This window comes from Sarcophilus harrisii, chromosome X, assembly GCF_902635505.1.
Source record: "Sarcophilus harrisii chromosome X, mSarHar1.11, whole genome shotgun sequence".
Lineage (NCBI taxonomy): Eukaryota > Metazoa > Chordata > Mammalia > Dasyuromorphia > Dasyuridae > Sarcophilus > Sarcophilus harrisii.
In genome coordinates, this window is record NC_045432.1 from 12,764,594 (window position 1) to 12,791,805 (window position 27,212).

The following is a 27,212-nucleotide window of genomic DNA, read 5'->3' on the forward strand; positions in this document are numbered from 1 at the left end:
GGCGATGGGGGGCCTCGGGTCCTCAATGCCCCTGGCCCATCCCTTATGTCACCCCTCAGGAAGGAGCCGTCCCTTCTGTCTCCCCTGCACTGCTGGTATGTGCTGCTGCAGCAGACTCGGCAGGAGAGCCGGGATCACGGGGCCCTCAGCGAGGTGCTGGCCGGGCCCCTGGCCCAACAACTCAGTCACATTGGAGAGGACGTAGGGCGGCTGGTGAAGAAGGTGACCGCCCGGGCTCAGGCGGAGGGGAACAAGGGACCCAGGATGAGGATGCTCAGCATGTGTCTGATGAGCAGAATGAAGACCAGAAGGAAGTGGCCCAGAAAAGGGGACCTAGACAGACAGGTTCTGGGAGCCAGGGTGGGGGGAGGGACTGGGAACAGAACTGATGTGGAGGCCTGCTTGGGAGAGCCCCAGGAGACTGGCCTCCAGAAAGGACAGGGTCCCTCAGCTGGGCCTAGACAGACAAGGGGGCAAGCGTGAGCCCAGGTACTGTAGCAGCAGTGAACTTGGTTTGTATGTGTCTATGTTTTAGTGTGTAGTATGTATATTTAAGTGTATTTATGTGTGTACCTATTTATGTGTATTAGGTATATATGTGTTTGTGTATTTAAGCATATATGTACATTTATTTTTGTGTCTGTGTATTTATATGTATAGATTTTTGTGTATATGGGTGTATGTGTTTATTTTGTGTGTATAGATGAGTGTTTATATGTATATATTTGTTTGAATGTGTATGTTTTAGTGTGTATATACACTTATTTTTGTGTGTATACATGAGTATTTGTGTGTGTGTGTTTATTTTTGTGTGTGTGTGTACATTTAGTTTTGTGTTTATATATGAATGTTTGTATATATGTGTCTAAGTGTATATTTTTGTAGTTTTCTGTGTGTATATTTTTGTGTATGTGAGTGTTTCTGTACATTATGTTTATATGAATGCTTATATTTTTTTGTGTATGAATGTGTGTTTTAGTGTGTATACATTTATTTTTGTGTGTATATGAGTGTGTGTACATTTTGTGTATATGAGTGTGTGTATATGTGTGTATGTTTTAGTGTGTATGTATATTTTTGTGGGTGTACATGAATGTTTCTATATTTTTGTGTATTGTATATATTTTAGTGTATGTGTACACTTATTCTTGTGTGTACATATATTCGTGTGTAAGTTTTAGTGTGTGTACATTTATTTTTTGTATGTATGTGTGTGTACATTTTCTGTATGTGAATATGTGTGCATATGTGTATGTTTTAGTGTGTATGTATGTTTATTTTTGTGGGTGTACATGAATGTTTCTATATTTTTGTGTATTGTGTATATTTTAGTGTATATGTACATTTATTCTTGTGTGTACATATATATTCGTGTGTATGTTTTAGTGTGTAGGTACATTTATTTTTGTGCGTATATATGAGTGTGTGTATATGTGTGTATGTTTTAGTGTGTATGTATGTTTATTTTTGTGGGTGTACATGAATGTTTCTATATTTTTGTGTATTGTTTATATTTTAGTGTATATGTACATTTATTCTTGTGTGTACATATATTGGTGTGTACGTTTTAGTGTGTAGGTACATTTATTTTTGTGTGTATATGTGTGTTTATGTGTGTGTATATTTGTGTCTAAGTGTGTTTTAGTATGTTTGTGTATTGATTTTTGTATGTTTAAGTGTGTTTGTGTGAATATATCTATGTATGTGTTTAAGTGTATATGTACATTTATTTTTGTGAGTGTATGTGTTTTTGTGCGCATACATATTTGTATGTATGAGTGTGTATGTTTTGTGTGTTTGTGTGTGTGTGTGTGAGCATAGCGGGGCGTGCTTGAGTACTCCAAGAAAACACAAATTAGGCCGAGCAGAGCATAGGGTGGGCACAGTGGGAGCTGTAGGTGATGGGGCTAGCCCCCAGAGTGTGGCCTTTATCTGGCAGGTTTATAAAGGAGCTAGGTGGGCACTGCCCTGGGGACCAGGACAGCCCTGTGGTCAGTGATGCCCACTTCCCTCCTTCCTCCTTAGAGTAAAGATCTGGAACAGCAGTTACAGGAAGAGCTGCTCAAAGTGGTGTCAGAGCTACAGATGGTGAGAGGGTTGGCCTGGGGGCGGGGCGCTACAATGGGGGAGAGGGTCTTCATTTTCCCGTCGCTAAGGACTCTTCCATCTCCAAGGATTAGGAAGCTAGCCCTCTGTGACATGATTGCCTCCTGGTCTAATGTGAGCAGTACCTGCCAAGATCAGTTCTCTGCACTGGTCCTGTAGGGAGTGGTCTTGCTTTACTGGCCCTCCTGGTTGGCCCTCCCAGCCCCCCAGAAAAGAAAGACTAAGGGGGTATAACTTCTAGATGGACAAACCCTTTGTGGATGGAGGTGCCAGAAAGCTCAGCGGTCAGTGTCACGACTTTACTTTTACTTCTGCTTTTCCACAGGCCATGAAAACCTACCAGACGTACAGAGCGGAGAGCGTGAATTCCGAGGGAAAACTGAGAGAGGCCGAGCGGCAAGAGGAGAAGCGAGCTGGTCGCGGGGAGTTCAGCCCCTCACAAGTTGGGGATGGCCACGGCAAGGGTCCTTCCCGAAGAACCTCCCTCAAAAAGGGCGGGCGCCTAGTAGAGAAGGTAGCAAAAGGGGCAAGGGGCCAGGGCAGTCCAGTGGGAAGCTCTTTGGGGCAGGGGAAGCTCACTTTTATGGGGGCAGTCTGCTCTAGTAGAGAAGGTGGGGGGGAGGGGCCTAGGGGGCCCGGACAGTTCAACAATTGGGTCTTGGGGGTAAGAGACGAGGGCAGTTCATTGGTAGATCTTGGCATCAGGGAGCCGGAACAGCTAAGTGGTTAGATATTGGGGGCAGGGGAAGGGGAAGCTCACTCATTTGGCGGGGGCAGCTTCGCCTAGTAGAAAAGGGGAAATGGGGTTAGGGGGCCTGGGCTGCACAGTAGGCAGAACTTGGGGATAAGTTTCAAGGGCAACTTGTGGTCAGATCTTAGCAGCAGGGGGCCAGGGCAACTCATTAATATTAGCAGAAGATCAAGGTAGCTCAATGGGCAGGTGCTGGGGGTAGGGGAAGCTCACTCACTTTTTTGGGGGGGATAGCTTGGCTTAGTAGCGAATGGGGGTTAGGTGGCCCGGGCTGCCCAGTGAGCAGGTAATAAGGGCAGGATGCCAGGGCAGTTGATTGTCAGGTCTCAGTAGTAGGAGACCGGGGTAGCTCAATGGGCAGGTATTGGGGATGGAGAGCTTGTTCACTTTTTGGGGAGCAGCATGGCCCAGTAAAGAAAGGGAAACCCAGGGAGTAGGGGCCTGGGTGGCCCAGAAGGCAGATCTTGTGGTCGGGGGGCCAGGGCAACTCATTAGTTGTAGCAGCAGGTGGGCAAGTGTTGGGAACAGGCGGAGGTCACTCAACTTTTTGGGGCAGTCTGGCCTAGTAGAGAGGGGGAAAAGGAGGGGTTTAGGGAGCCTGGGCTGCCCAGTGGGCAGGTGTTGTGGCCAGGATTCCAGGGCAACTGATTGTCAGGTCTCAGCAGCAGGGAGCCAGGGTACCTAAGTGGGCAGGTATTGGAGATGGGGAGCTCACACATTTTTGGGGGGAAAGCCTGGCTTAATAGAAAAGGGGAAACGGAGAGAGTTAGGGGGTCTGGGCTGCCCAGTGGGCAGGTCTTGGGAGCAAGGGTCAAGGGCAGCTCAGTGTCAGAGGGCTTAGCAGTAGGGGACCAGGTCAGCTGAGTGGACAGGTCTTGGGAGCAGGGGGAGCTCTCTCACTTTTTGAGGGGCATTGTGGCCTAGTAGAGAAGGGGAAAAGGAGGGGTTGAAGTGGCCTGGGCGAGCTCACTCACTTTTTGAGGGGGCAGCCTGGCCTAATACAGAAGGGGAGATGGAGGGGGTTAGGGGGCTTGGGTTGCCCAAAGGCCCTGGGGCAGCTCAATGTCAGGTCGCAGTAGCAGGGGCCGGGGGCAGCTCATGATTCCTAGCAGCGGGGGGCCAGGCCTCTCAGTAGGCAGGTGTTGGTGACAGGGGGGGCTCACTCACTTTTGGGGGGGCAGGCTGGCCTGGTAACGAAGGGGAAAGGGAGGGGTTTGAAGCTGCCTGGGTTGTCCAGTGGGAAGGTTTTGGGTGCAGGGACCAGGGCATCTCACGGAACAGGTGTTGGGGCCAGGGGTTCCATACTCCTTTTTGGGGGGCTGCCTGTCCTTGTAGAGAAGGGAAGATGAAGGGTGTTTTGGGTCCTGGACTTTCCAGTGGGTAGGTCTTATGGGCAGGGAGCCAGGGCAGCTCAGTGTCAAGTCTTAGTAGCAGGGGGTCAGGGCAACCCACTTGTCTCAGCAGCAGGGGTCCAGGGCAGGTGTTGGGGACAAGGGATAGCTCACTTTTGGGGCACAGCCTGGCCCAATAAAGATGGGGAGACAGAGGGTGTTAGGGGACTTGGGCTGCCCATCAGGCCGGGGATACGGCCGCTCGTTGTCAAGTCTTAGAAGTGGGGGCCCAGGGCAGATCAGTGGGCTGGTGTTGGGGGCAGAGGGAGCTCCCTCACTTTTTAAGGGACAGCCTTGTCTATTAGAGAAGGAGAGATGGAGGGGCATAGGGGCCTGTGCTGCCCAATAGGCATGTCTTGGTGGGGACCCAGGGCATCTCATTGTCAGGTATTTGCAGCAGGGCACTAGGGAAACTCCTTAGTCTTAGCAATGAGGGGCCAGGTGACAGCGAGAGCCCACTTACTCTTTCAGGGGGAATTCCGATCTAAGAGAAAAAGAGACACATAAGCCTTTAGGGGGCCTGGGCCACTCAGTGGCCAGTCTTGGGGGTAGGGGCCAGGGAACCTCATTGCCAGGTGATAACAGCAGAGAGCCAGGGCAGCTCATTGTTAGGTTTTCACAGCAGGAGGTCAGGGTCACTCAGTGGGCAATTGTTGGGGGCAGGAGCTGCTCACTCACTTTTTAGAGGTGGCCTGGCCTAGTTAAAAAGAGGGCATGGAAACGGTTAGGGTGCATGGGCTGCCCAATGGGGAGTGGGGAGGGGTGCCTCATTGTTAGGTCTTCAAAGCAGAGGGTCGGGCCGCTCAGTGCAGATGTTGGGGGCAGGGGAAGCTCACTCACTTTTTAGAGGTGGCCTGGCCTAGTAGAGAAGGGGGAATGGAGGGGATTAAGGGGGCATGGATGCCCACTGCACACGTCTTAGTAGCAGGGCACCAGGGCCGCTTAGTGGGCAGATGTTGACGGCAGGGGAAGCTCATTTACTTTGGGGTGGTAAGACTGGCCTAGTAGAAAAGGAGGCATGGAAACGGTTAGGGACAATGGGCAGTGGGCAAGGGTACCTCAGTGTCACCAGGGGCGAGGCCAGCTCATTGTTAGGTCTTCAGAGCAGGGGGTCAGGGCCACTCAGTGGGCAAATGTTGGGGGCAGGAGCAGCTCACTCACTTTGGGGTGCTAAGCCTGGCCTAGTAGAAAAGGGGAAATTAAGGGGGTTTGGGAGCCTTGTTCGCCCAATCGGCAGGGGCGAAGGCAGCTCAATGTCCGGTCTTAGCAGAAGGGGGACAGAGCAAAGTGTTAGTCTTAGTAGCAGGGCACCAGGGCCGCTCAGTGGGCAGATGTTAGGGGCACAGGAAGCTCAGCCACTTTGGGGTGGTAAGCCTTGCCTAGTAGAAAAGAGGGCATGGAAACGGTTTGGATGCCTGGGCTGCCCAATGGGCAGTGGGCAGTGGTGTTTCATTGTTATGTCTTCACAGCAGACGGTCAGGGCTGTTCAGTGGGCAGATGTTGGGGGCAGGAGCAGCTCACTCACGTTGGGGTGGTAAGCCTGGCCTAGTAGAAAAGGAGACATGGAAACAATTAGGATGCCCGGGCTGCCCAATGGGCAGTGGGTAGGGGTGTCTCACTGTTACATCTTCACAGCAGGGGGTCAGACCTGCTCACTGGGCAGATGTTGGTGGCAAGAGAAACTCACTCACTTTGGGGTGGTAAGCCTGGCCTAGTAGAAAAGGAGGCATGGAAACGGTTAGGCACATTGGGCAGTGGGCAAGGTAACCTCAGTGTCACCAGGGGCAAGGGCAGCTCATTGTTAGGTCTTCAATGCAGGGGGTCAGGGCCACTCAGTGGGCAGATGTTGGGGGCAGGAGAAGCTCACTCACTTTGGGGTGGTAAGCCTGGCCTAGTAGAAAAGAGGGCATGGAAACGGTTTGGATGCCTGGGCTGCCCAATGGGCAGTGGGGAGTGGTGCCTCATTGTTAGGTCTTCACAGCAGACGGTCAGGGCTGTTCAGTGGGCAGATGTTGGGGGCAGGAGCAGCTCACTCACGTTGGGGTGGTAAGCCTGGCCTAGTAGAAAAGGAGACATGGAAACAGTTAGGATGCCTGGGCTGCCCAATGGGCAGTGGGTAGGGGTGTCTCACTGTTACGTCTTCACAGCAGGGGGTCAGAGCTGCTCAGTGGGCAGATGTTGGGGGCAGGAGACACTCACTCACTTTTTGGGGGTGGCCTGGCCCAGTAGAGAAGGGGGAATGGAGGGGATTAAGGGACCTGGGCTGCCCACTGCACATGTCTTAGTAGTAGGGCACCAGGGCCGCTTAGTGGGCAGATGTTGGGAGCAGGAGCAGCTCATTTACTTTGGGGTGGTAAGCCTGGCCTAGCACAAAAGGAGGCATGGAAACGGTTAGGCATAATGGGCAGTGGGCAAGGTTACCTCACTGTCACAAGGGCAAGGCAGCCATTGTTAGGTCTTAACAGGGGGTCAGGGGCCCCAGTGGGCAGATATTGGGGCAGGGGAAACTCATCACTTTTGGGGTGTGCCTCTAGTAGAGAAGGGAAATGGAGGATTAGGACAGGGCTGCCCACTGCAAGCCTTAGTAGCAGGGCAACCAGCCGCTTAGTGGGCAAATGTTGGGGGCAGGAGCGCCTTACTTTGAGGTGGTGCCTGGCCTAGCAGAAAAGGGAGGCATGGAAACGGTTAGGCACACGGGCATGCAACGGGTAACCTCAGTGTCACCAGGGGCGGGCTAGCCTTCAAATGTTAGGTCTTCACCTAGGGGGTCAGTCCACTTCAGTGGCAGATGTTGGGAGCAGGAGAAGCTGCTTTACTTTGGGGTGGTAAGCCTGGCCTGAAAGAAAAGGGGGAAATTAAGTTTGGGGCCTTGGTCCCAACAGTGGGCAAGACAGCACAATGTCCGGGTCTAGCAGAAGTGGACAGAACGGTTAGTCTTAGTAGCAGGGCACCAGGGCCGCTCAGTGGGCAGATGTTAGGGGCTCAGGAAGCTCAGTTACTTTGGGGTGGTAAGCCTGGCCTAGTAGAAAAGGAGGCATGGAAACAGTTAGGATGCCTGGGCTGCCCAGTGGGCAGTGGGTAGTGGTGCCTCATTGTTAGGTCTTCATAGTAGAGGGTCAGGGCCTCTCAGGGGGCAGATATTGGGGGAAGGGGAAGCTCACTCAGTTTTTGGGGGTGGCCTGGCCTAGTAGAGAAGGGGGAATGGAGGGGATTAAGGGTCCTGTGCTGCCCACTGCACACTTCTTAGTAGCAGGGCACCAGGGCCACTTAGGGGGCAGATGTTGACGGTAGGGGAAGCTCATTTACTTTAGGGTGGTAACGCCCAGTAGGGGTCATGTGTCAGTGGGCAGATGTTGGGGGGAGAAACTCCACCTACTTTGGGGTGGTGTCTGGCCTAGTAGAAAAGGAGGCATGGAAAAGAAATGGGCAGGGCAAGGGTACCTAAGTACAGGGGCAAGGGCAGCTCATTGTTAGGTCTTGAATCCAGGGGGTCAGGGCCACTCAGTGGGCAGATATTGGGGACAGGGGAAACTCATTCACTTTTTGGGGGTGGCCTGTCGTAGTAGAGAAGGGGAAATGGAGGGGATTAAGGGACATGGGCTGCCCACTGCACACGTCTTAGTAGCAGGGCACCAGGGCCGCTTAGTGGGCAAATGTTGGGGGCAGGAGCCGCTCTTTTACTTTGAGGTGGTAAGCCTGGCCTAGCAGAAAAGGAGGCATGGAAACGGTTAGGCACAACGGGCAGTGGGCAACGGTAACTCAGTGTCACCAGGGGCGAGGCTAGCTCATTGTTAGGTCTTCAATGCAGGGGGTCAGTGCCACTCAGTGGGCAGATGTTGGGAGCAGGAGAAGCTGCTTTACTTTGGGGTGGTAAGCCTGGCCGAGTAGAAAAGGGGAAATTAAGGGGGTTTCGGGGCCTTGGTCGCCCAATGGGCAGGGGCCAAGGCAGCACAATGTCCGGTCTTAGCAGAAGTGGGACAGAACGTGTTAGTCTTAGTAGCAGGGCACCAGGGCCGCTCAGTGGGCAGATGTTAGGGGCTCAGGAAGCTCAGTTACTTTGGGGTGGTAAGCCTGGCCTAGTAGAAAAGGAGGCATGGAAACAGTTAGGATGCCTGGGCTGCCCAGTGGGCAGTGGGTAATGGTGCCTCATTGTTAGGTCTTCATAGTAGAGGGTGAGGGTCGCTCAGTGGGCATATATTGGGGGTAGGGGAAGCTCCCTCACTTTTTGGAGGTGGCCTGGCCTAGTAGAGAAGGGGGAAATGGAGGTGATTAAGGGGCCTTGGCTGCCCACTGCCCACATCTTAATGGTATAGGGCTAGGGCTGCTCAGTGTGCAGATAATTGGGGGCAGGAGGAGCTCACTCACTTTGGGGTGGTAAGCCTGGCCTAGTAGAAAAAAGGAAATTAAGGGGGTTTGGCGGCCTTGTTTGCCCAATGGGCAGAGGCCAAGGCATCTCAATGTCCAGTATTAGCAGAAGTCGGACTTAGCAACGTGTTAGTCTTAGCAGCAGGGCACCAGGGCCGCTCAGTGGGCAGATGTTGGGGGCAGGTGAAGCTCTTTTACTTTGGGGTGGTAAGCTTGGCTTAGTAGAAAAGAGGGCTTGGAAACGGTTAGGGTGCCTGGGCTGCTTGATGGGCAGTTGGCAAAGGTGCCTCTTTGTTAGGTCTTCACAGCAGAGGGTAAGAGCTGCCCATTGGGCAGATCTTGGGGGCAGGAGAAGCTCCTTTACTTTGGGGTGGTAAGCCTGGCCTAGTAGAAAAGGAGGCATGGAAACGGTTAGGCATAATGGGCAGTGGGCAAGGTAACCTCAGTGTCACCAGGGGCGAGGCCAGCTCATTGTTATGTCTTCAGAGCAGGGGGTCAGGGCTGTTCAGTGGGCAGATGTTGGGGGCAGGAGCAGCTCACTCACGTTGGGGTGGTAAGCCTGGCCTAGTAGAAAAGGAGACATGGAAACAATTGGGATGCCTGGGCTGCCCAATGGGCAGTGGGTAGGGGTGCCTCACTGTTACATCTTCACAGCGGGGGGTTAGAGGTGCTCAGTGGGCAGATTTTGGGGTCAGGGGAAGCTCACTCACTTTGGGGTGATAAGCCTGGCCTAGTAGAAAAGGGGAAATTAAGGGTGTTTGGGGGCGTTGTTCACCCAATGGGCAGGGGCCAAGGCAGCTCAATGTCTGGTCTTAGCAGAAGTGGGACAGAGCAAAGTGTTAGTCTTAGTAGCAGGGCACCAGGGCTGCTCAGTGGGCAGATGTTAGGGGCATTGGAAGCTCACTCACTTTGGGGTGGTAAGCCTGGCCTAGTAGAAAAGAGGGCATGGAAACGGTTAGGCACAATGGGCAGTGGGCAAGGTAACCTCAGTGTCACCAGGGGCGAGGCCAGCTCATTGTTATGTCTTCAGAGCAGGGGGTCAGGGCTGTTCAGTGGGCAGATGTTGGGGGCAGGAGCAGCTCACTCACGTTGGGGTGGTAAGCCTGGCCTAGTAGAAAAGGAGACATGGAAACAGCTAGCATGCCTGGGCTGCCTATGGGCAGTGGGTAGAGATGCCTAACTGTTAATGTCTGCACAACAGGGGGTCAGAGCTGCTCAGTGGGCAAATGTTGTGGGCAGGGGAAGCTCACTCAGTTTGGGGTGCTAAGCCTGGCCTAGTAGAGAAAAGGAAATTAAGGGGGTTTGGCGGCCTTGTTTGCCCAATGGGCAGGGGTCAACGCAGCTCAATGTGCGGTCTTAGTAGAAGTGGGACAGAGCTACATGTTAGTCTTAGCAGCAGGGCACCAGGGCCGCTCAGTAGGCAGATATTGGGGGCAGGAGAAGCTCATTTACTTTGGGGTGGTAAGACTGGGTTAGTAGAAAAGAGGGAATAGAAACAGTTAGGGTGCCTGGGCTGGTCGATGAGCAGTGGGCAGTGGTGCCTCATTGTTAGGTCTTCACAGCAGAGGGTCAGGGCTGCTCAGTGGGCAGATGTTGGCGGTAGAGAAAGCTCATTTACTTTGGGGTGGTAAGTCTGGCTTAGTAGAAAAGAGGGCATGGAAACGATTAGGGTGCCTGGGCTGCTCGATGGGCAGTTGGCAAAGGTGCCTCTTTGTTAGGTCTTCACAACAGAGAGTAAGAGCTGCCCAGTGGGCAGATCTTGGGGGCAGGAGAAGCTCCTTTACTTTGGGGTCGTAAGCCTGTCCTAGTAGAAAAGGAGGCATGGAAACGGTTAGGCACAATGGGCAGTGGGCAAGGTAACCTCAGTGTCACCAGGGGCGAGGCCAGCTCATTGTTATGTCTTCAGAGCAGGGGGTCAGGACCACTCAGTGGGCAGATGTTGAGGGCAGGGAAAGATCACTCACTTTGGGGTGGTAAGCCTGGCCTAGTAGATAAGAAGGCATGGAAACTGTTAGGGTGCCTGGGCTGCCCAATGGGCAGTGGGTAGTGGTGCCTCATTGTTAGGTCTTCACAGCAGAGGGTCAGGGTCGCTCAGTGCGTAGATATTGGGGGCAGGGGAAGCTCCCTCAATTTTTGGAGGTGGCCTGGCCTAGTAGAGAAGGGGGAAATGGAGGTGATTAAGGGGCCTTGGCTGCCCACTGCCCACATCTTAATGGTATAGGGCTAGGGCTGCTCAGTGTGCAGATAATTGGGGGCAGGAGGAGCTCACTGACTTTGGGGTAGTAAGCCTGGTCTAGTAGAAAAGAGGAAATTAAGGGGGTTTGGCGGCCTTGTTTGCCCAATGGGCAGGGGTCAACGCAGCTCAATGTGCGGTCTTAGTAGAAGTGGGACAGAGCTACATGTTAGTCTTAGCAGCAGGGCACCAGGGCCGCTCAGTAGGCAGTTATTGGGGGCAGGAGAAGGTCATTTACTTTGGGGTGGTAAGCCTGGCTTAGTAGAAAAGAGGGCAATGAAACAGTTAGGGTGCCTGGGCTGGTCGATGAGCAGTGGGCAGTGGTGCCCCATTGTTAGTTCTTCACAGCAGAGGGTCAGGGCTGCTCAGTGGGCAGATGTTGGCGGTAGGGAAAGCTCATTTACTTTGGGGTGGTAAGTCTGGCTTAGTAGAAAAGAGGGCATGGAAACGGTTTGGATGCCTGGGCTGCCCAATGGGCAGTGGGCAGTGGTGCCTTATTGTTAGGTCTTCACAGCAGAGGGTCGGGGCTGCTTAGTAGGCAGATGTTGTTGGTAGGGAAAGCATTTATTTTGGCCTGGTACGCCTGGTCTAGTAGAAAAGGGGAAATTAAAGGAGTTTGGGGGCCTTGTTTGCCCAATGGGCAGGGGCCAAGGCAGCTCAATGTCTGGTCTTAGCAGAAGTGGGACAGAGCAATGTGTTAGTCTTAGTTGCAGGGCAGCAGGGTGCTTAGTGGGCAGATATTGGGGGCACAGGAAGCTCAGTCATTTTGGGTTAGTAAGCCTGGCCTAGTAGAAAAGGAGGCATGGAAACGGTTGGGCACAATGGGCAGAGGTCAAGGGTACCTCAGTGTCACCACGGGCGAGGCCAACTCATTGTTAGGTCTTCACAGCAGAGGGTCAGGGCTGTTCAGTGGGCAGATGTTGGGGGCAGGAGAAACTCACTCACTTTGGGGTGGTAAGCCTGGCCTAGTAGAAAAGGAGGCATGGAAAAGGTTAGGCATAATGGGCAGTGGGCAAGGGTACCTCAGTGTCACCAGGGGCAAGGGCAGCTCATTGTTGGGTCTTCAATGCAGGGGGTCAGGGCCACTCAGTGGGCAGATATTGGGGACAGGGGAAGCTCACTTTTTGGGGGTGGCCTGGCCTAGTAGAGAAGGGGGAATCAGGGGATTAAGGGACCTGGGCTGCCCACTGCACACGTCTTAGTAGCAGGGCACCAGGGCCACTTAGTGGGCAGATGTTGGGACCAGGAGCCGCTGTCTTACTTTGGGGTGGTAAGCCTGGCCTAGCAGAAAAGGAGGCATGGAAACGGTTAGGCACAATGGGCAGTGCGCAAGGTTACTTCAGTGTCACCAGGGGCGAGGCTAGCTCATTGTTAGGTCTTCAATGCAGGGGGTCAGTGCCACTCAGTGGGCAGATGTTGGGGGCAGGAGCAGCTCACTCACTTTGGGGTTCTAAGCCTGGCCTAGTAGAAAAGGGGAAATTAAGGGGGTTTGGGGTCCTTGTTCGCCCAATGGGCAGGGGCCAAGGCAGCTCAATGTCCGGTCTTAGCAGAAGTGGGACACAACAACGTGTTAGTCTTAGTAGCAGGGCACCAGGGCCGCTCAGTGGGCAGATATTAGGGGCTCAGGAAGCTCAGTCACTTTGGGGTGGTAAGCTTGGCCTAGTAGAAAAGGAGGCATGGAAATGGTTAGGCACAATGGGCAGTGGGCAAGGGTACCTCAGTGTCACCAGGGGCGAGGCCAGCTCATTGTTAGGTCTTCACAGCAGAGGGTCAGGCTGTTCAGTGGGCAGATGTTGGGGGCAGGAGCAGCTCACTCACGTTGGGGTGGTAAGCCTGGCCTAGTAGAAAAGGAGACATGGAAACAGTTGGATGCCTGGGCTGCCCAGTGGGCAGTGGGTAGTTGTGCCTCATTGTTAGGTATTCATAGTAGAGCATCAGGGCCATTCAGTGGGCAAATGTTACGGGCACAGAAAGCTCAGTCACTTTGGGGTGGTAAGCCTGGTCTAGTAGAAAAGAGGGCATGGAAACGGTTTGGATTCCTGGTCTGCCCAATGGGCAGTGGGCAGTGGTGCCTCATTGTTCGGTATTCATAGCAGAGGGTCAGGGCTGTTCAGTGGGCAGATGTTGGGGGCAGGAACAGCTCACTCACGTTGGGGTGGTAAGCCTGGCCTAGTAGAAAAGCAGATATGGAAACAATTAGGATGCCTGGGCTGCCCAATGGGCAGTGGGTAGGGGTGTCTCACTGTTACGTCTTTACAGCAGGGGGTCACAACTGCTCAGTGGGCAAATGTTGGGGGCAGGAGAAGCTCACTCAGTTTGGGGTGGTAAACCTGGCCTTGTAGAAAAGGGAAAATTAAGGGGGTTTGGGGGCGTTGTTTGTCCAATGGGCAGGGGCCAAGGCAGCTTAATGTCCAGTCTTAGCAGAAGTTGGACAGAGCAATGTGTTAGCCTTAGTAGCAGGGCACCAGGGCCGCTCAGTGGGCAGATGTTAGGGGTAGGGGAAGCTCACTCACTTTGGGGTGGTAAGCCTGGCCTAGTAGAAAAGAGGGCATGGAAATGGTTTGGATGCCTGCTCTGCCCAATGGGCAGTGGGCAGTGGTGCCTCATTGTTAGGTCTTCATAGCAGAGAGTCAGGGCCACTGAGTGGGCAGATGTTGAGATCAAGGGAAGCTCAGTCACTTTTTGGAGGTGGCCTGGCCTAGTAAAGAAGGTTGAAATGGCGGGGATTAAGGGGCCTGGGCTGCCCACTGCACATGTCTTAGAGGTCGGGGCCCAGTGCTGTTCAGTGGGTAGATAACTGGGGGCAGGAGAAACTTATTTACTTTGGAGTGGTACGCCTGGCCTAGTAGAAAAGGGGAAATTAAGGGGGTTTGGGGACCTTGTTCACCCAATAGGCAGGGGCCAAGGCATCTCATTGTCCAGTCTTAGCAGAAGTGGGACAGAGCAATGTGTTAGTCTTAGTAACAGGGCACCAGGGCCGCTCAGTGGGCAGATATTGCGGGCAGGCGAAGCTCATTTACTTTGGGGGTGGTAAGCCTGGGCTAGTAGAAAAGAGGGTATGCAAACTGTTAGGGTGCCTGGGCTGCCCAATGGGCAGTGGGTAGTGGTGCCTCATCGTTAGGTCTTCACAGCAGAGGTTCAGGGTCGCTCAGTGGGTAGATATTGGGGGCAGGGGAAGCTCCCTTACTTTTTGGACGTGGCCTGGCCTAGTAGAGAAGGGGGAAATGGAGGTGATTAAGGGGCCTTCGCTGCCCACTGCCCACATCTTAATGGTAGGGGGCTAGGGCTGCTCAGTGTGCAGATAATTGGGGGCAGGAGGAGCTCACTCACTTTGGGGTGGTAAGGCTGGCCTAGCAGAAAAAAGGAAATCAAGGGGGTTTGGGGGCGTTGTTTACCCGATGGGCAGTGGCCAAGGCATCTCAATGTCCAGTCTTAGCAGAAGTTGGACAGAGCAATGCGTTACTCTTATTAGCAGGGCACCAGGGCCGCTCAGTGGGCAGATATTGGGGACAGGAGAAGCTCATTTACTTTGAGGTGGTAAGTCTGGCTTAGTAGAAAAGAGGGCAATGAAACAGTTAGGGTGCCTGGGCTGCCCACTGGGCAGTGGGCAAAGGTGCCTCATTGTTAGGTCTTCATAGCACAGGGTAAGAGCTGCCCAACGGGGAGATCTTGGGGGCAGGAGAAGCTCACTTACTTTGGGGTGGTAAGCCTGGCCTAGTAGAAAAGGGGAAATTAAGGGGGTTTGGGGGGCGTTGTTCGCTCAGTGGGCAGGGGCCAAGGCATTTCAATGTCCAGTCTTAGCAGAAGTGGGATAGAGCAATGTGTTAGTCTTAGTAGCAGGGCACCAGGGCCGTCAGTGGGCAGATATTTGGGGCAGGGGAAGTTCACTCACTTTGGGGTGGTAAGCCTGGCCTAGTACAAAAAGAGGGCATGGAAACAGGGCGCCTGGGCTGCCCAATGGGCAGTGGGTAGAGGTGCCTCACTGTTATGTCTTCACAACAGGGGGTCAGAGCTGCTCAGTGGGCAGATGTTGGGGGCACAGGAAGCTCAGTCACTTTGGGGTGGTAAGCCTGGCCTAGTAGAAAAGGAGGCATGGAAACAATTAGGATGCCTGGGCTTCCCAATGGGCAGTGGGTAGTCGTGCCACATTTTTGGGTCTTTACAGAAGAGGTTCAGGGGTGCTCAATGGGCAGATATTGCGGGCAGAGGAAGCTCACTCACTTTTTGGAAGTGGCCTGGCCTACTAGAGAATGGGGAATGGGGGGTATTAAGTGGCCTGGGCTGGCCACTGCCCACATCTTAATGGTAGGGCGCTAGGGCTGGTCAGTGTGCAGATAATTGGGGGCAGGAGGAGCTTACTGACATTGGGGTGGTAAGCCTGGTCTAGTAGAAAAGGAGACATGGAAACAATTAGGATGCCTGGGCTGCCCAATGGGAAGTGGGTAGGGGTGTCTCACTGTTAATGTCTTCACAACAGGGGCAAATTTTGGGGCCAGGGGAACCTCACTCAGTTTGGGGTGGTAAGCCTGGCTTAGTAGAAAAAAGGAAATTAAGGGGGTTTGGCGGCCTTGTTTGCCCAATGGGCAGGGGTCAACGCAGCTCAATGTCCGGTCTTAGTAGAAGTGGGACAGAGCTACATGTTAGTCTTAGCAGCAGGGCACCAGGGCCGCTCAGTAGGCAGATATTGGGGGCAGGAAAAGCTCATTTAATTTGGGGTGGTAAGCCTGGCCTAGTAGAAAAGAGGGAATGGAAACGGTTAGGGTGCCTGGGCTGCTCGATGGGCAGTTCGCAAAGGTGCCTCTTTGTTAAGTCTTCACAACAGAGGGTAAGAGCTGCCCAGTGGGCAGATCTTGGGGGCAGGAGAAGCTCCTTTACTTTGGGGTGGTAAGCCTGGCCTAGTAGAAAAGGAGGCATGGAAACGGTTAGGAATAATGGGCAGTGGGCAAGGTAACCTCAGTGTCACCAGGGGCGAGGCCAGCTCATTGTTAGGTCTTCAGAGCAGGGGGTCAGCACTGTTCAGTGGGCAGATGTTGGGGGCAGGAGCAGCTCACTCACGTTGGGGTGGTAAGCCTGGCCTAGTAGAAAAGGAGACATGGAAACAATTAGGATGCCTGGGCTGCCCAATGGGCAGTGGGTAGGGGTGTCTCACTGTTACGTCTTCATAGCAGGGAGTCAGAGCTGCTCAGTGGGCAAATGTTGGGGGGCAGGGGATGCTCAATCAGTTTGGGGTGGTAAGCCTGGCCTTGTAGAAAAGGGGAAATTAAGGGGGTTTGGGGGCGTTGTTCGCCCAATGGGCAGGGGCCAAGGCAGCTTAATGTCCAGTCTTAGAAGAAGTGGGACAGAGTAACGTGTTAGTCTTAGTAGCAGGGCACCAGGGCCGCTCAGTGGGCAGATGTTAGGGGCACGGGAAGCACACTCACTTTGGGTTGGTAAGCCTGGCCTAGCAGAAAAGGAGGCATGGAAACGGTTAGGAATAATGGGCAGTGGGCAAGGTAACCTCAGTGTCACCAGGGGCGAGGCCAGCTCATTGTTATGTCTTCAGAGCAGGGGGTCAGGACCACTCAGTGGGCAGATGTTGAGGGCAGGGAAAGATCACTCACTTTGGGGTGGTAAGCCTGGCCTAGTAGATAAGGAGACATGGAAACTATTAGGATGCCTGGGCTCCCGAATGGGGAGTGGGCAGGGGTGCCTCACTGTTACGTCTTCACAGCAGGGCGTCAGAGCTGTTCAGTGGGCAGATTTTGGGGTCAGGGGAAGCTCACCCAGTTTGGGGTGGTAAGCCTGGCCTAGTAGAAAAGGAGGCATGGAAACGGTTAGGCACAATGGGCAGTGGGCAAAGTAACCTCAGTGTCACCAGGGGCGAGGCCAGCTCATTGTTAGGTCTTCAGAGCAGGGGGTCAGGACCACTCAGTGGGCAGATGTTGAGGGCAGGGAAAGATCACTCACTTTGGGGTGGTAAGCCTGGCCTAGTAGATAAGAAGGCATGGAAACTGTTAGAGGTGCTCTGGCTGCCCAATGGGCAGTGGGTAGTGGTGCCTCATTGTTAGGTCTTCACAGCAGAGGGTCAGGGTCGCTCAGTGGGTAGATATTGGGGGTAGGGGAAGCTCCCTCACTTTTTGGAGGTCCCTGGCCTAGTAGAGAAGGGGAAAATGGAGGTGATTAAGGGGCCTTGGCTGCCCACTGCCCACATCTTAATGGTAGGGGGCTAGGGCTGCTCAGTGTGCAGATAATTGGGGGCAGGAGGAGCTCACTCACTTTGGGGTGGTAAGCCTGGCCTAGTAGAAAAGAGGGCATGGAAACGGTTTGGATGCCTGGGCTGCCCAATAGGCAGTGGGCAGTGTTGCCTCATTGTTAGGTCTTCACAGCAGAGCGTCGGGGATGATTAGTGGGCAGATGTTGGTGGTAGGGAAAGCATTTACTTTGGGGTGGTAAGCCTGACCTAGTAGAAAAGGGGAAATTAAGGGGGTTTGGGGGCCTTGTTTGCCCAATGGGCAGTGGCCAAGGCATCTCAATGTCCAGTCTTAGCAGAAATTGGACAGAACAATGTGTTAGTCTTAGTAGCAGGGTACCAGGGCTGTCAGTGGGCAGATATTTGGGGCAGGGAAGTTCACTCACTTTGGGTTGGTAAGCCTGGCCTATTATAAAAGGAGTCATGGAAACGGTTAGGCACAATGGGCAGTGGGCAAGGTTACCCTCAGTGTCACCAGGGGCGAAGGCCAGCTCATTGTTAGGGTCTTCAGAGCAGGGGGTTAGGGGCCACCAGTGGGCAGATGTTGGGGGCAGGACAGCCACCATTTGGGGTGGTGCCCTCCTAGAGAAAAGAGGGGGAAGTTTGATGCCGGGCCAAAGGTGGGAGTGGTGCCAAGTTAGGTCTCCCAGAGCCTGGGCTGATTAGTGGGCAGATGTTGGTGGTGGAAACTTATTTGGGGGGGCCTGACCTTGTAGGGGGAAATTATGTTTTGAGCACACCCAATGGGCAGGGGCCAAGGTGCCCAATGCCAGTCTTAGAAGAAGGGGACAGAGTAACGAAAGTCTTAGTAGCAGGGCACCAGGGCCCCAGGGCAGATGTTAGCAGGGCCACCACTTTGGGGTGGTGCCTGGCCCAGTAGATAAGAAGGCATGGAAAATTAGATGCCGGGCGCCCAAAGTTCAGGGGAGGCCCTGTTAGGTCTTCAAGGAGGAGCAGGGGCCACTGAGGGGCTGTTGAGGTCAAGGGAAGCCCAGAACTTTTGGAGGTCCTCCAGTAAAGAAGGTTGAAATGGGGGGATTAAGGGTGGGGCCCCCACTGCCATGTCTTAGAGGTCGGGCCCAGTGCTGCCCAGGGAGAAACGGGGGGAGAAGCATTTACTTTCAAAGCCTGGCCAGTAGAAAAGGGGAAATTAAGGGGTTTGGGGGTTGCCTCAATGGGAGGGTCCAAGGCATCTCAATGCCAGTCTTCAGAAGTGGGACAGTTGTTAGTCTTAGTAGCAGGGGCACCAGGGCTGTCAGTGGGCAGAATTTGGGGCAGGGGAAGCACTCACTTTAAGTGGCCTAGAAAAGGAGGCTGGAAACGGTTAGCACAAACCAGGGCAAGGTCCCCAGTGTCACCAGGGGCGAGGCCAGCTTTTGTTATGTCTTGAGCAGGGGGTCAGGGCCCCATGGGCAGATGTTGGGGCAGGAGCAGCTCCCAGTTGGGGTGGTAAGCCCACCTAGTAGAAAGGGAACAGGAAACTTGATGGGCCCAATGGGCAGTGGGTGGGGTGCCCCACTGTTACGCCTTCAGCATGGTCAGAGCTGCCAGTGGGCAAAATGTTAGGGGGCTCAACGTTTGGGGGGTAAGCCTCCTTGTAGAAAAGGGGAAATTAAGGGGTTTGGGGGACCCCCAATGGGCAGGGGGCAGCTTAATGTCCGCCTTAGAAGAAGTGGGACAGAGTAACGGTTATCTTAGTAGCAGGGCACCAGGGCGCCCGTGGGCAGATGGGGGCAAGGGAAGCACACCACTTTGGGGTGGTAAGTTCCCTAGGAGAAAAGGGGAAATTAAGGGGTTTGGGGTTGTTCCCAATGGAGGGGCCAAGGCATCCAATGTCCAGTCTTAGCAGAAGGGACAGAGCAATTGTTAGTCTTAGTAGCAGGCACCAGGGCTGTCAGTGGGCAGATATTTGGGGGCAGGGGTTCACCACTTTGGTTGGTAAGCCTCCAGCAGAAAAGGAGGCAGGAAACGGTTAGATAATGGGGGGGCAAGGTAACCCAGTGTCACCGGGGCGAGGGCCAGTATTTAGTCTCGAAGGGGGCAGGGGCTGCCCAGTGGCAGATGTTGGGGGCAGGAGCAGCTCACTCACGTTGGGGTGGTGTTCCAGTAAAGGAGAGCAAGATGCCTGGGCCCTGAATGGGTAGTGGGACCCATGTTACGCCTTCACAGTAGGGCCGAGCTGTTCAGTGGGAGATTTTGGGGTCAGGGGAAGCTCACCCAGTTTGGGGTTAAGCCCCGAGAAAGGAGGTGGAAAGGAGGGCAAGGGCAGGGCAAAAACCCCAGTGTCACCAGGGGCGAGGCCAGCTCATTGTTAGGTCTTCAGAGCAGGGGGTCAGGACCACTCAGTGGGCAGATGTTGAGGGCAGGGAAAGATCACTCACTTTGGGGTGGTATGCCTGGCCTAGTAGATAAGAAGGCATGGAAACTGTTAGGGTGCCTGGGCTGCCTAATGGGCAGTGGGTAGTGGTGCCTCATTGTTAGGTCTTCACAGCAGAGGGTCAGGGTCGCTCAGTGGGTTGATATTGGGGGCAGGGGAAGCTCCCTCACTTTTTGGAGTTGGCCTGGCCTAGTAGAGAAGGGGGAAATGGAGGTGATTAAGGTGCCTTGGCTGCCCACTGCCCACATCTTAATGGTAGGGGGGCTAGGGCTGCTCAGTGTGCAGATAATTGGGGGCAGGAGGAGCTCACTCAGTTTGGGGTGGTAAGCCTGGCCTAGTAGAAAAGGAGGCATGGAAACGGTTAGGCACAATGGGCAGTGGGCAAGGTTACCTCAGTGTCACCAGGGGCGAGGCCAGCTCATTGTTAGGTCTTCAGAGCAGGGGGGTCAGGGCCACTCAGTGGGCAGATGTTGGGGGCAGGAGCAGCTCACTCACTTTGGGGTGGTAAGCCTGGCCTAGTAGAAAAGAGGGCATGGAAACGGTTTGGATGCCTGGGCTGCCCAATAGGCAGTGGGCAGTGGTGCCTCATTGTTAGGTCTTCACAGCAGAGGGTCAGGGCCACTGAGTGGGCAGATGTTGAGGTCAGGGGAAGCTCAGTCACTTTTTGGAGGTGGCCTGGCCTAGTAAAGAAGGTTGAAATGGCGGGGATTAAGGGGCCTGGGCTGCCCACTGCACATGTCTTAGAGGTCGGGGCCCAGTGCTGCTCAGTGGGTAGATAGCTGGGGGCAGGAGAAGCTTATTTACTTTGGAGTGGTAAGCCTGGCCTAGTAGAAAAGGGGAAATTAAGGGGGTTGGGGCAGGGGAAGCTCACTCACTTTGGGGTGGTAAGCCTGGCCTAGTAGAAAAGGGGAAATTAAGGGGGTTTGGGGGCGTTGTTCCCTCAATGGGCAGGGTCCAAGGCATCTCAATGTCCAGTCTTAGCAGAAGTGGGACAGAACAATGTGTTAGTCTTAGTAGCAGGGCACCAGGGCTGTCAGTGGGCAGATATTTGGGGCAGGGGAAGTTTACTCACTTTGGGGTGGTAAGCCTGGCCTAGTAGAAAAGGAGGCATGGAAACGGTTAGGCACAATGGGCAGTGGGCAAGGTAACCTCAGTGTCACCAGGGGCGAGGCCAGCTTATTGTTATGTCTTCAGAGCAGGGGGTCAGGGCTGTTCAGTGGGCAGATGTTGGGGGCAGGAGCAGCTCACTCACGTTGGGGTGGTAAGCCTGGCCTAGTAGAAAAGGAGACATGGAAACAATTAGGATGCCTGGGCTGCCCAATGGGCAGTGGGTAGGGGTGCCTCACTGTTACATCTTCACAGCGGGGGGTTAGAGGTGCTCAGTGAGCAAATATTGGGGGTAGGGGAAGCTCACTCAGTTTGGGGTGCTAAGCCTGGCCTAGTAGAAAAAAGGAAATTAAGGGGGTTTGGCGGCCTTGTTTGCCCAAGGGGCAGGGGTCAACGCAACTCAATGTGCGGTCTTAGAAGAAGTGGGACAGAGTAACGTGTTAGTCTTAGTAGCAGGGCACCAGGGCCGCTCAGTGGGCAGATGTTAGGGGCACGGGAAGCTCACTCACTTTCGGGTGGTAAGCCTGGCCTAGTAGAAAAGAGGGCATGGAAACAGTTTGGATGCCTGGGCTGCCCAATAGGCAGTGGGCAGTGTTGCCTCATTGTTAGGTCTTCACAGCAGAGGGTCCGGGCTGCTTAGTGGGCAGATGTTGGTGGTAGGGAAAGCATTTACTTTGGGGTGGTAAGCCTGACCTAGTAGAAAAGGGGAAATTAAGGGGGTTTGGGGGCCTTGTTTGCCCAATGGGCAGTGGCCAAGGCATCTCAATGTCCAGTCTTAGCAGAAATTGGACAGAACAATGTGTTAGTCTTAGTAGCAGGGTACCAGGGCTGTCAGTGGGCAGATATTTGGGGCAGGGGAAGTTCACTCACTTTGGGTTGGTAAGCCTGGCCTATTATAAAAGGAGTCATGGAAACGGTTAGGCACAATGGGCAGTGGGCAAGGTAAACTCAGTGTCACCAGGGGCGAGGCCAGCTCATTGTTACTTCTTCAGAGCAGCGGGTCAGGACAACTCAGTGGGCAGATGTTGGTGGCAGGGAAAGCTCACTCACTTTGGGGTGGTAAGCCTGGCCTAGTAGATAAGAAGGCATGGAAATAGTTAGGATGCCTGGGCTACCCAATGGGCAGTGGGTAGTGGTGCCTCATTGTTAGGTCTTCATAGCAGAGAGTCAGGGCCACTGAGTGGGCAGATGTTGAGGTCAGGGGAAGCTCAGTCACTTTTTGGAGGTGGCCTGGCCTAGTAAAGAAGGTTGAAATGGCGGGGATTAAGGGGCCTGGGCTGCCCACTGCACATGTCTTAGAGGTCGGGGCCCAGTGCTGCTCAGTGGGTAGATAACTGGGGGCAGGAGAAGCTTATTTACTTTCGGGTGGTAAGCCTGGCCTAGTAGTAAAGGGGAAATTAAGGGGGTTTGGGGAACTTGTTCACCCAATGGGCAGGGGCCAAGGCATCTCATTGTCCAGTCTTAGCAGAAGTGGAACAGAGCAATGTGTTAGTCTTAGTAGCAGGGCACCAGGGCCGCTCAGTGGGCAGATATTGCGGGCAGGCGAAGCTCATTTACTTTGGGGGTGGTAAGCCTGGGCTAGTAGAAAAGAGGGTATGCAAACTGTTAGGGTGCCTGGGCTGCCCAATGGGCAGTGGGCAATGGTGTTTCATTGTTAGGTATTCACAGCCGACGGTCAGGGCTGCTCAGTGGGCAGATATTGCGGGCAGGGGAAGCTCATTTACTTTGGGGGTGGTAATCCTGGCTTACTAGAAAAGAGGGTATGTAAACTGTTAGGGTGCCTAGGCTGCCCAGTGGGTAGTGGGCAAGGGTACCTCAGTGTCAGGTCTTCACAGCAGGGCGTCAGTGCCACTGTGTGCGCAGATGTTGGGGCCAGGGGAAGTTCACTCACTTTTTGGGGGCATCCTGAGTTAATAGAGAAGAGAGTTAAACGGAAGCTAGAGCCTGGGCAGTTGAGTGTGCAGGTTTTGAGGTGAGAGTGAGGTTGGGTGGTGCTCATTTACCTTCATGGGAAGTAGCTTTTCCTAGTGGACGACAGTGAAGTGATTCTGTGAGGGGTTTGTGGGTGCTTTTGAGTTTAGGTGGAGTAGGAGTCACTCCCTGACTGCAGCTCGGGTGACCTAAGTCATTGTTTGCTGGCTCTGCACTTCTATGTGATTGTGAGACTGGCCCTTGCTTTTCTCTTTTCCCTCCCTCCGGTCCTGGCCAATTTGGGGTCAGGAGAGGCGTGCTCTCGGCCAGAAATCGGGCCCTCTACCCCAGCCCAGTCGGGGGAAATCCTGGACATTTGGGAGTCAGGAGATCAGTATTGGAATTCTGATTTGACTCTTCCCAACTGTGCACCTAGGGAACCTTCCCCCTCTGAGATTCCGTTGCCGGCCTCAGTCTGGTGGGGGTTAGACTGTTTTTGTCAGGGTTCTATCTCCATGGTTCCTGGGCTTCTGTGACATGTACTATGTTCTGTCCTAACTACTGTTCTTCTGTGGTGGCTAGCCATGGCAGAGTGAAGCCTGTGCTCCTCTTTCTGGTGGACACTCTTAACTTCTCCCAAAAAGGAAACAGCTAGACATGGATGAGGAAGTGGCCGAGGGGGCACAGTGCCAGGAAGATGAGCACGTACCCCCAGCCCTCCCTCTGCGCCCTTTTGTCCCCTATCCTGAGGGATCGCCGAGGTCCCCCGTGCCGATGCGGGTCTCTTCTGTGTTTCTCGAGCAGCGCCAAGCCAAGTTCTTAGAACACAAACTGAAGTGTACCAAGGCTCGGAACGAGTATCTGCTCAGCTTGGCCAGCGCCAACGCAGCAGTCAGCAACTACTACCTGCGAGACGCCGTTGCTATAGTGGAAGTAAGTGCTGGGGACTAGGGGAGGGTGGTCTGGCTTGGGTGTTGGGGCGGGTGGGCCTGCTTTAGGGGTAGAGAATGGGCCCAGTTTAGGGGCCGACCTGCTGAGGGGCTCCTTGCCTTTCGTCCCCTGCAGTGCAGTGATCTGGGATTCCACTTGGCTCTGGGCAAGGTTCTGCGTGGCTACACATCAGCTGTGACCCGGGCCAAGACCTCCCCTGGTCAGGGCTCCAGCAGACTGGACGTAGCCCTGGACACCCTGGACCCAGAAGGAGACAAAAGCAAAGTGCTGGAGTTCCACGCTTCAGCCTTCTGCCCACCTCTCCGATTTGAATACCAGCCCTATGAAGGGGACGAGGTGAAGAAGGCTCCTGTCCCAGCCCTGAATTCTACCCTCCCTTTAGGCCCCCCCCCCCGATCCAAAAACCTGCCCACCCTTATCTGGGTCTTAGTTTCCTTATCAGTAAAATTCAGGGATATTAAAAGTCCCTTTCAGTGTTGCGGTTCTAGGAAACTGTCTTTATTCTGACCCAAAGGTCCTTTTTGGGCCTTAATAATGGGCTTTCTGCATTTTGGAAATGCCGCCACCAGATGGAAGTAGTAAGCCACCGTATAAGGAGGCCTTGATGGAGCCACAATGGGTGGCTCTTTCCCCAAGTCTAATGCAACTTGACAGTGAAAATTCTACATCTCTCTCAAATATGTAGATCTCATTAATTCAGCCAAGTATGGGCACAAATCCTTTGGAGTGGCGCTTTCCCAAGGTGGGCACCTCTGGTGAACCCCGTGGGCCGAGTACTGATTTTTGAATCGGTACTTTCAAAAATAATTGGCTTTTGGGCCTACTCTGGTTTTCTCACATAGAACAGAGCCCTGAAGGTTTACCATTGGGAGCAGGTGAAAAGCTGTTGATAAAAGTTAGTCTGATCATTGGGGAAAGATGGCCAGCTGTAGGGTAACTCCCTGGGGTGGGATAGGGTGACCTCTAGTGTATGGGCCTCACATCTCATTCCCTCCCCCTTCCTTCCTCCATCTCTCTCTCCCTTTTCTCCCTCCTTCCTTACTCCCTTGTCTCGATCTTTTTCTCCTTCCTTTCCTCTGTCTCTCTCCCTCTTTTGACCTGGTCCTTGATTTGTCATCCTATCCCACAAGCACACCAGGAAAAGCCACTTGTTATTAGGTCTCTCGCTTCCCCTTGAGTTTTCCTTTAGCAGCTGATAGGAACTGAGGCCCTGATTGGAATTACAGCCTTCTGAGCGCAGGCTGATTTCTGGGAGTTTTGCCTCCACTCCAGAAGCAGGAAGTTAGCGGCTCATAACGGGATGTCTCTCTGGCTAATCAAATAAATGCTTTTGGATTCCCTTCCTGCCCTAGGGGGGAGATTAAAGTAGCCCCATCCCTTCTCTTCATGGGGCCCACGTTCCACCCATTCCTTACTGGCCTTTTTCCTGTTGTTTCCTGCTGTCCCATTGTCAACCTCGCAGGTATCTGAGGTTCAAGTGCCCGTAGATCTGGAAGATGAAATCCTTCCCCGAGCCAAGAATATCCAAACCCGCCTGGATCAACAGAACATTGAGACTGGGGAGGTAGGCACTCAGTAGCTCAGGACCTGATGGGAAGGGAGAGAGCCAGGACCTCCCAGCAGGGGACCAGCCCCTCCAGACTCTCTCAAGTCTTCTTCCTGTCACCTAATGTGGCCCTCAGAGCTGTTCCATTGATTCCCACCCTCAGGTCAATAAGACACTGCAGGCCAGCCTGCAGTCCCTGCTGGATCAGGCCTCCTCCGATGATAGCGATATGCTAGATGCTTTTCAGGCCAGCCCGTCCACCGAGTCGCTCAGATCCACAGGCTCTGACCCTGGCTTTCGGCAGCTGGCCCGGAGACGTGGCCAGCAGCAAGAGATGGAGACCTTCTATATCCTGGTGAGGGCCAAAGGAGCAGGGGCCTAGGTAGCTCAGGGCTACCAGGGTCACAAGAGTCACAACTTAACCACTCCATCTCTTGGGTCCCACAGAAACTGCAAGAATATCTGAGCTGCAGAAGCATCCTCGCCAAACTGCAAGCAAAACATGAGAAACTACAGGAGGCCATTTTGAGAGGTGGGCCTGTCCCCAGCTTTTCCCAGCCCCTACCCTACCCCACTCCAGTTCTGCCCCTCAGCCTCAGCCTGTCTCAGCCTCTACTTCCCCTTCAGCCTCTGCCCCGCCCCAGCTCTCTAGTCCAAGGTCAGCTCTAGTCCATTTGTTTCTGGTTCAATGCTAAGTCGCTTTTCTCTTGTCCTCACAGGCAACAAGGAAGCTTGTGATGAGTCTCGGTGAGTCTCCTGGAGGAATCCCCTGCCCTGTACTGAAAACCACAAGGGATCTTAGAGATCATCTAGTTCAAAGCCTCTATTTTACAGATGAGGGAATTGGGGCCCAAGGAAAGTGGCCAATAAGTGGTAAAATCAGGATTCGAATTAAGGTCCTATGACTCTCACTGTCCACACTGCCTCTGAGGCCTCATCTTCCTATTCACCAGTAGGCTAGTCCTGCCTTTGGCTCTGCCTGACCTTGGGCCACTGATTTTCTCAGGCTTCCTACCTGTAAAATGAAAGGGTTAAACTAGACTGTTTCAGCTGTGTTTGGCAGAGGTGAGGGGGCCCTCAAATCTATGAGGTTCTAGAAAGGGAAAAGCCCCAGGTATTGAGGGGGCCCAGCCTCCCAGGTGGTCCCAGCCTCTGGCTCTCCCCAACCTCCTCTCCCTTTGACCCGGCCAGGCTGTGATTTTATTCTGTTCCGTGTTGATTTCAGGGCCCGCTGTACCATGACCAGGTCCCAAAGGAACCGTCGCCCTCGACCTAGCTCCCAATACAACCACAAACTCTTTTCGGGAGACATGCAGAAGTTCATTCAGGTATGAGCTACAGAGAAGGGGAGGGGTCTCCATGTCCATATTCTGCCAGGAGTCAGGCCCAGGCCCAGGGGTCTTTGGGAAGGACTCAGGGTCAGGCCTCCAAGTGCCTTTGGGTAGAGATACATCTATGCCACAGGTCACTGCAGAAAAAGCACTCACTGTGCAAGTGGAAGGCCCAAGTGAGCAACAGGCATTTATTTAGTGCCCACTGTGTGCCAGGCCCCATGCTAAGTTCTGGGGATGCAAGCAAGGAAAGAAAGGTCCCTCGACCCCTGCTCTCAAGGACCTTGTGGTCCAGTGGGACAAATACCTTCTCTCTCTGTTCCCCTGTATGAAGTGGGAATGAGCAAAGTGGTCCAGCTGCGTGTGTAAATGCATCTGTGACCCTCCGTAGAGGGGGTCTCTGCACCTGCTAGGTATGAACATCCCTTTCTTTGGGAGCTTAAACTGCCCATCTGGATACTAGGGGTTGTCTTCTCTTCTTCCCGAAGCCCATAGTCTACCGGGGCACACTCTAAGGAGAGAGAGGCCTAGGAAAGTCACTTGTTGACTGTTGGCAGTTTGGGGGGAGGAGAGACTAGGCTTTTCGTCAGTCCCATCGGGGAGGAAGTTCCATCAGCTGGTCATCTCCCATTAGTCCCCCACCTCCTTTCTTTCCACCTCCAGAGTTCAGGTCAGGCTGTTCCACTGGTAGTTGAAAGCTGTATCCGCTTCATCAATCTGCACGGTAAGGCCTCCTGTGTCCCCACTCTCGCCCCTTGGTTCACCTGCCCTTTCTTTTCCCTCCCCATTTCGGGATGAGGTGAATGCCCATCTCAGACGCTGGGAGGGGGGATCGCTGGGACTCTGGGTGGCGGGGGCCTCGGGACTTGGGATTTGGGTGGAAACCACCTGGAGTCCCCTCCTCCTGTCTTAGC

The 27,212-nt window shown here is 53.8% G+C and overlaps 1 protein-coding gene and 2 long non-coding RNA genes across 9 annotated transcripts in view; 1 reads left to right on the plus strand and 2 right to left on the minus strand.

Moving 5' to 3' along the window:
* Positions 1 to 27,212, plus strand: part of ARHGAP4 (Rho GTPase activating protein 4) — a 40,413-nt gene that overhangs the window by 8,135 nt on the left and 5,066 nt on the right. Inside the window, exons 3-13 of one of the 3 annotated variants that reach the window (XM_031945154.1) lie at positions 60 to 222; positions 2,026 to 2,088; positions 2,432 to 2,620; positions 23,275 to 23,403; positions 23,536 to 23,757; positions 24,884 to 24,985; positions 25,131 to 25,322; positions 25,415 to 25,499; positions 25,687 to 25,714; positions 26,193 to 26,295; positions 26,962 to 27,022. In XM_031945154.1, coding sequence (XP_031801014.1) covers positions 60 to 222; positions 2,026 to 2,088; positions 2,432 to 2,620; positions 23,275 to 23,403; positions 23,536 to 23,757; positions 24,884 to 24,985; positions 25,131 to 25,322; positions 25,415 to 25,499; positions 25,687 to 25,714; positions 26,193 to 26,295; positions 26,962 to 27,022 — 1,337 coding nt within the window. Of the gene's footprint in view, positions 1 to 59; positions 223 to 2,025; positions 2,089 to 2,178; positions 2,335 to 2,431; positions 2,621 to 19,788; positions 19,957 to 23,274; positions 23,404 to 23,535; positions 23,758 to 24,883; positions 24,986 to 25,130; positions 25,323 to 25,414; positions 25,500 to 25,686; positions 25,715 to 26,192; positions 26,296 to 26,961; positions 27,023 to 27,212 lie in introns of those variants that run through there. The other 2 variants (XM_031945155.1, XM_031945156.1) reach the window with 2 other exon arrangements.
* On the minus strand, positions 5,655 to 12,504 carry LOC116420381. Of its 5 annotated transcripts, none has more exons than XR_004230659.1 (5): positions 12,486 to 12,504; positions 9,522 to 9,721; positions 8,978 to 9,177; positions 6,120 to 6,305; positions 5,655 to 5,793 (listed from the first exon to the last, which is right to left on the minus strand). It is a non-coding gene; the product is annotated as an uncharacterized LOC116420381 (long non-coding RNA). The 5 variants fall into 5 exon arrangements; XR_004230660.1 differs by lacking the exon at positions 12,486 to 12,504 and adding an exon at positions 11,968 to 12,475; XR_004230657.1 differs by lacking the exon at positions 12,486 to 12,504 and adding an exon at positions 11,792 to 11,832.
* Positions 20,317 to 21,802, minus strand: LOC116420382. Its single transcript, XR_004230662.1, has 3 exons — positions 21,610 to 21,802; positions 20,525 to 20,724; positions 20,317 to 20,347 (listed from the first exon to the last, which is right to left on the minus strand). It is a non-coding gene; the product is annotated as an uncharacterized LOC116420382 (long non-coding RNA).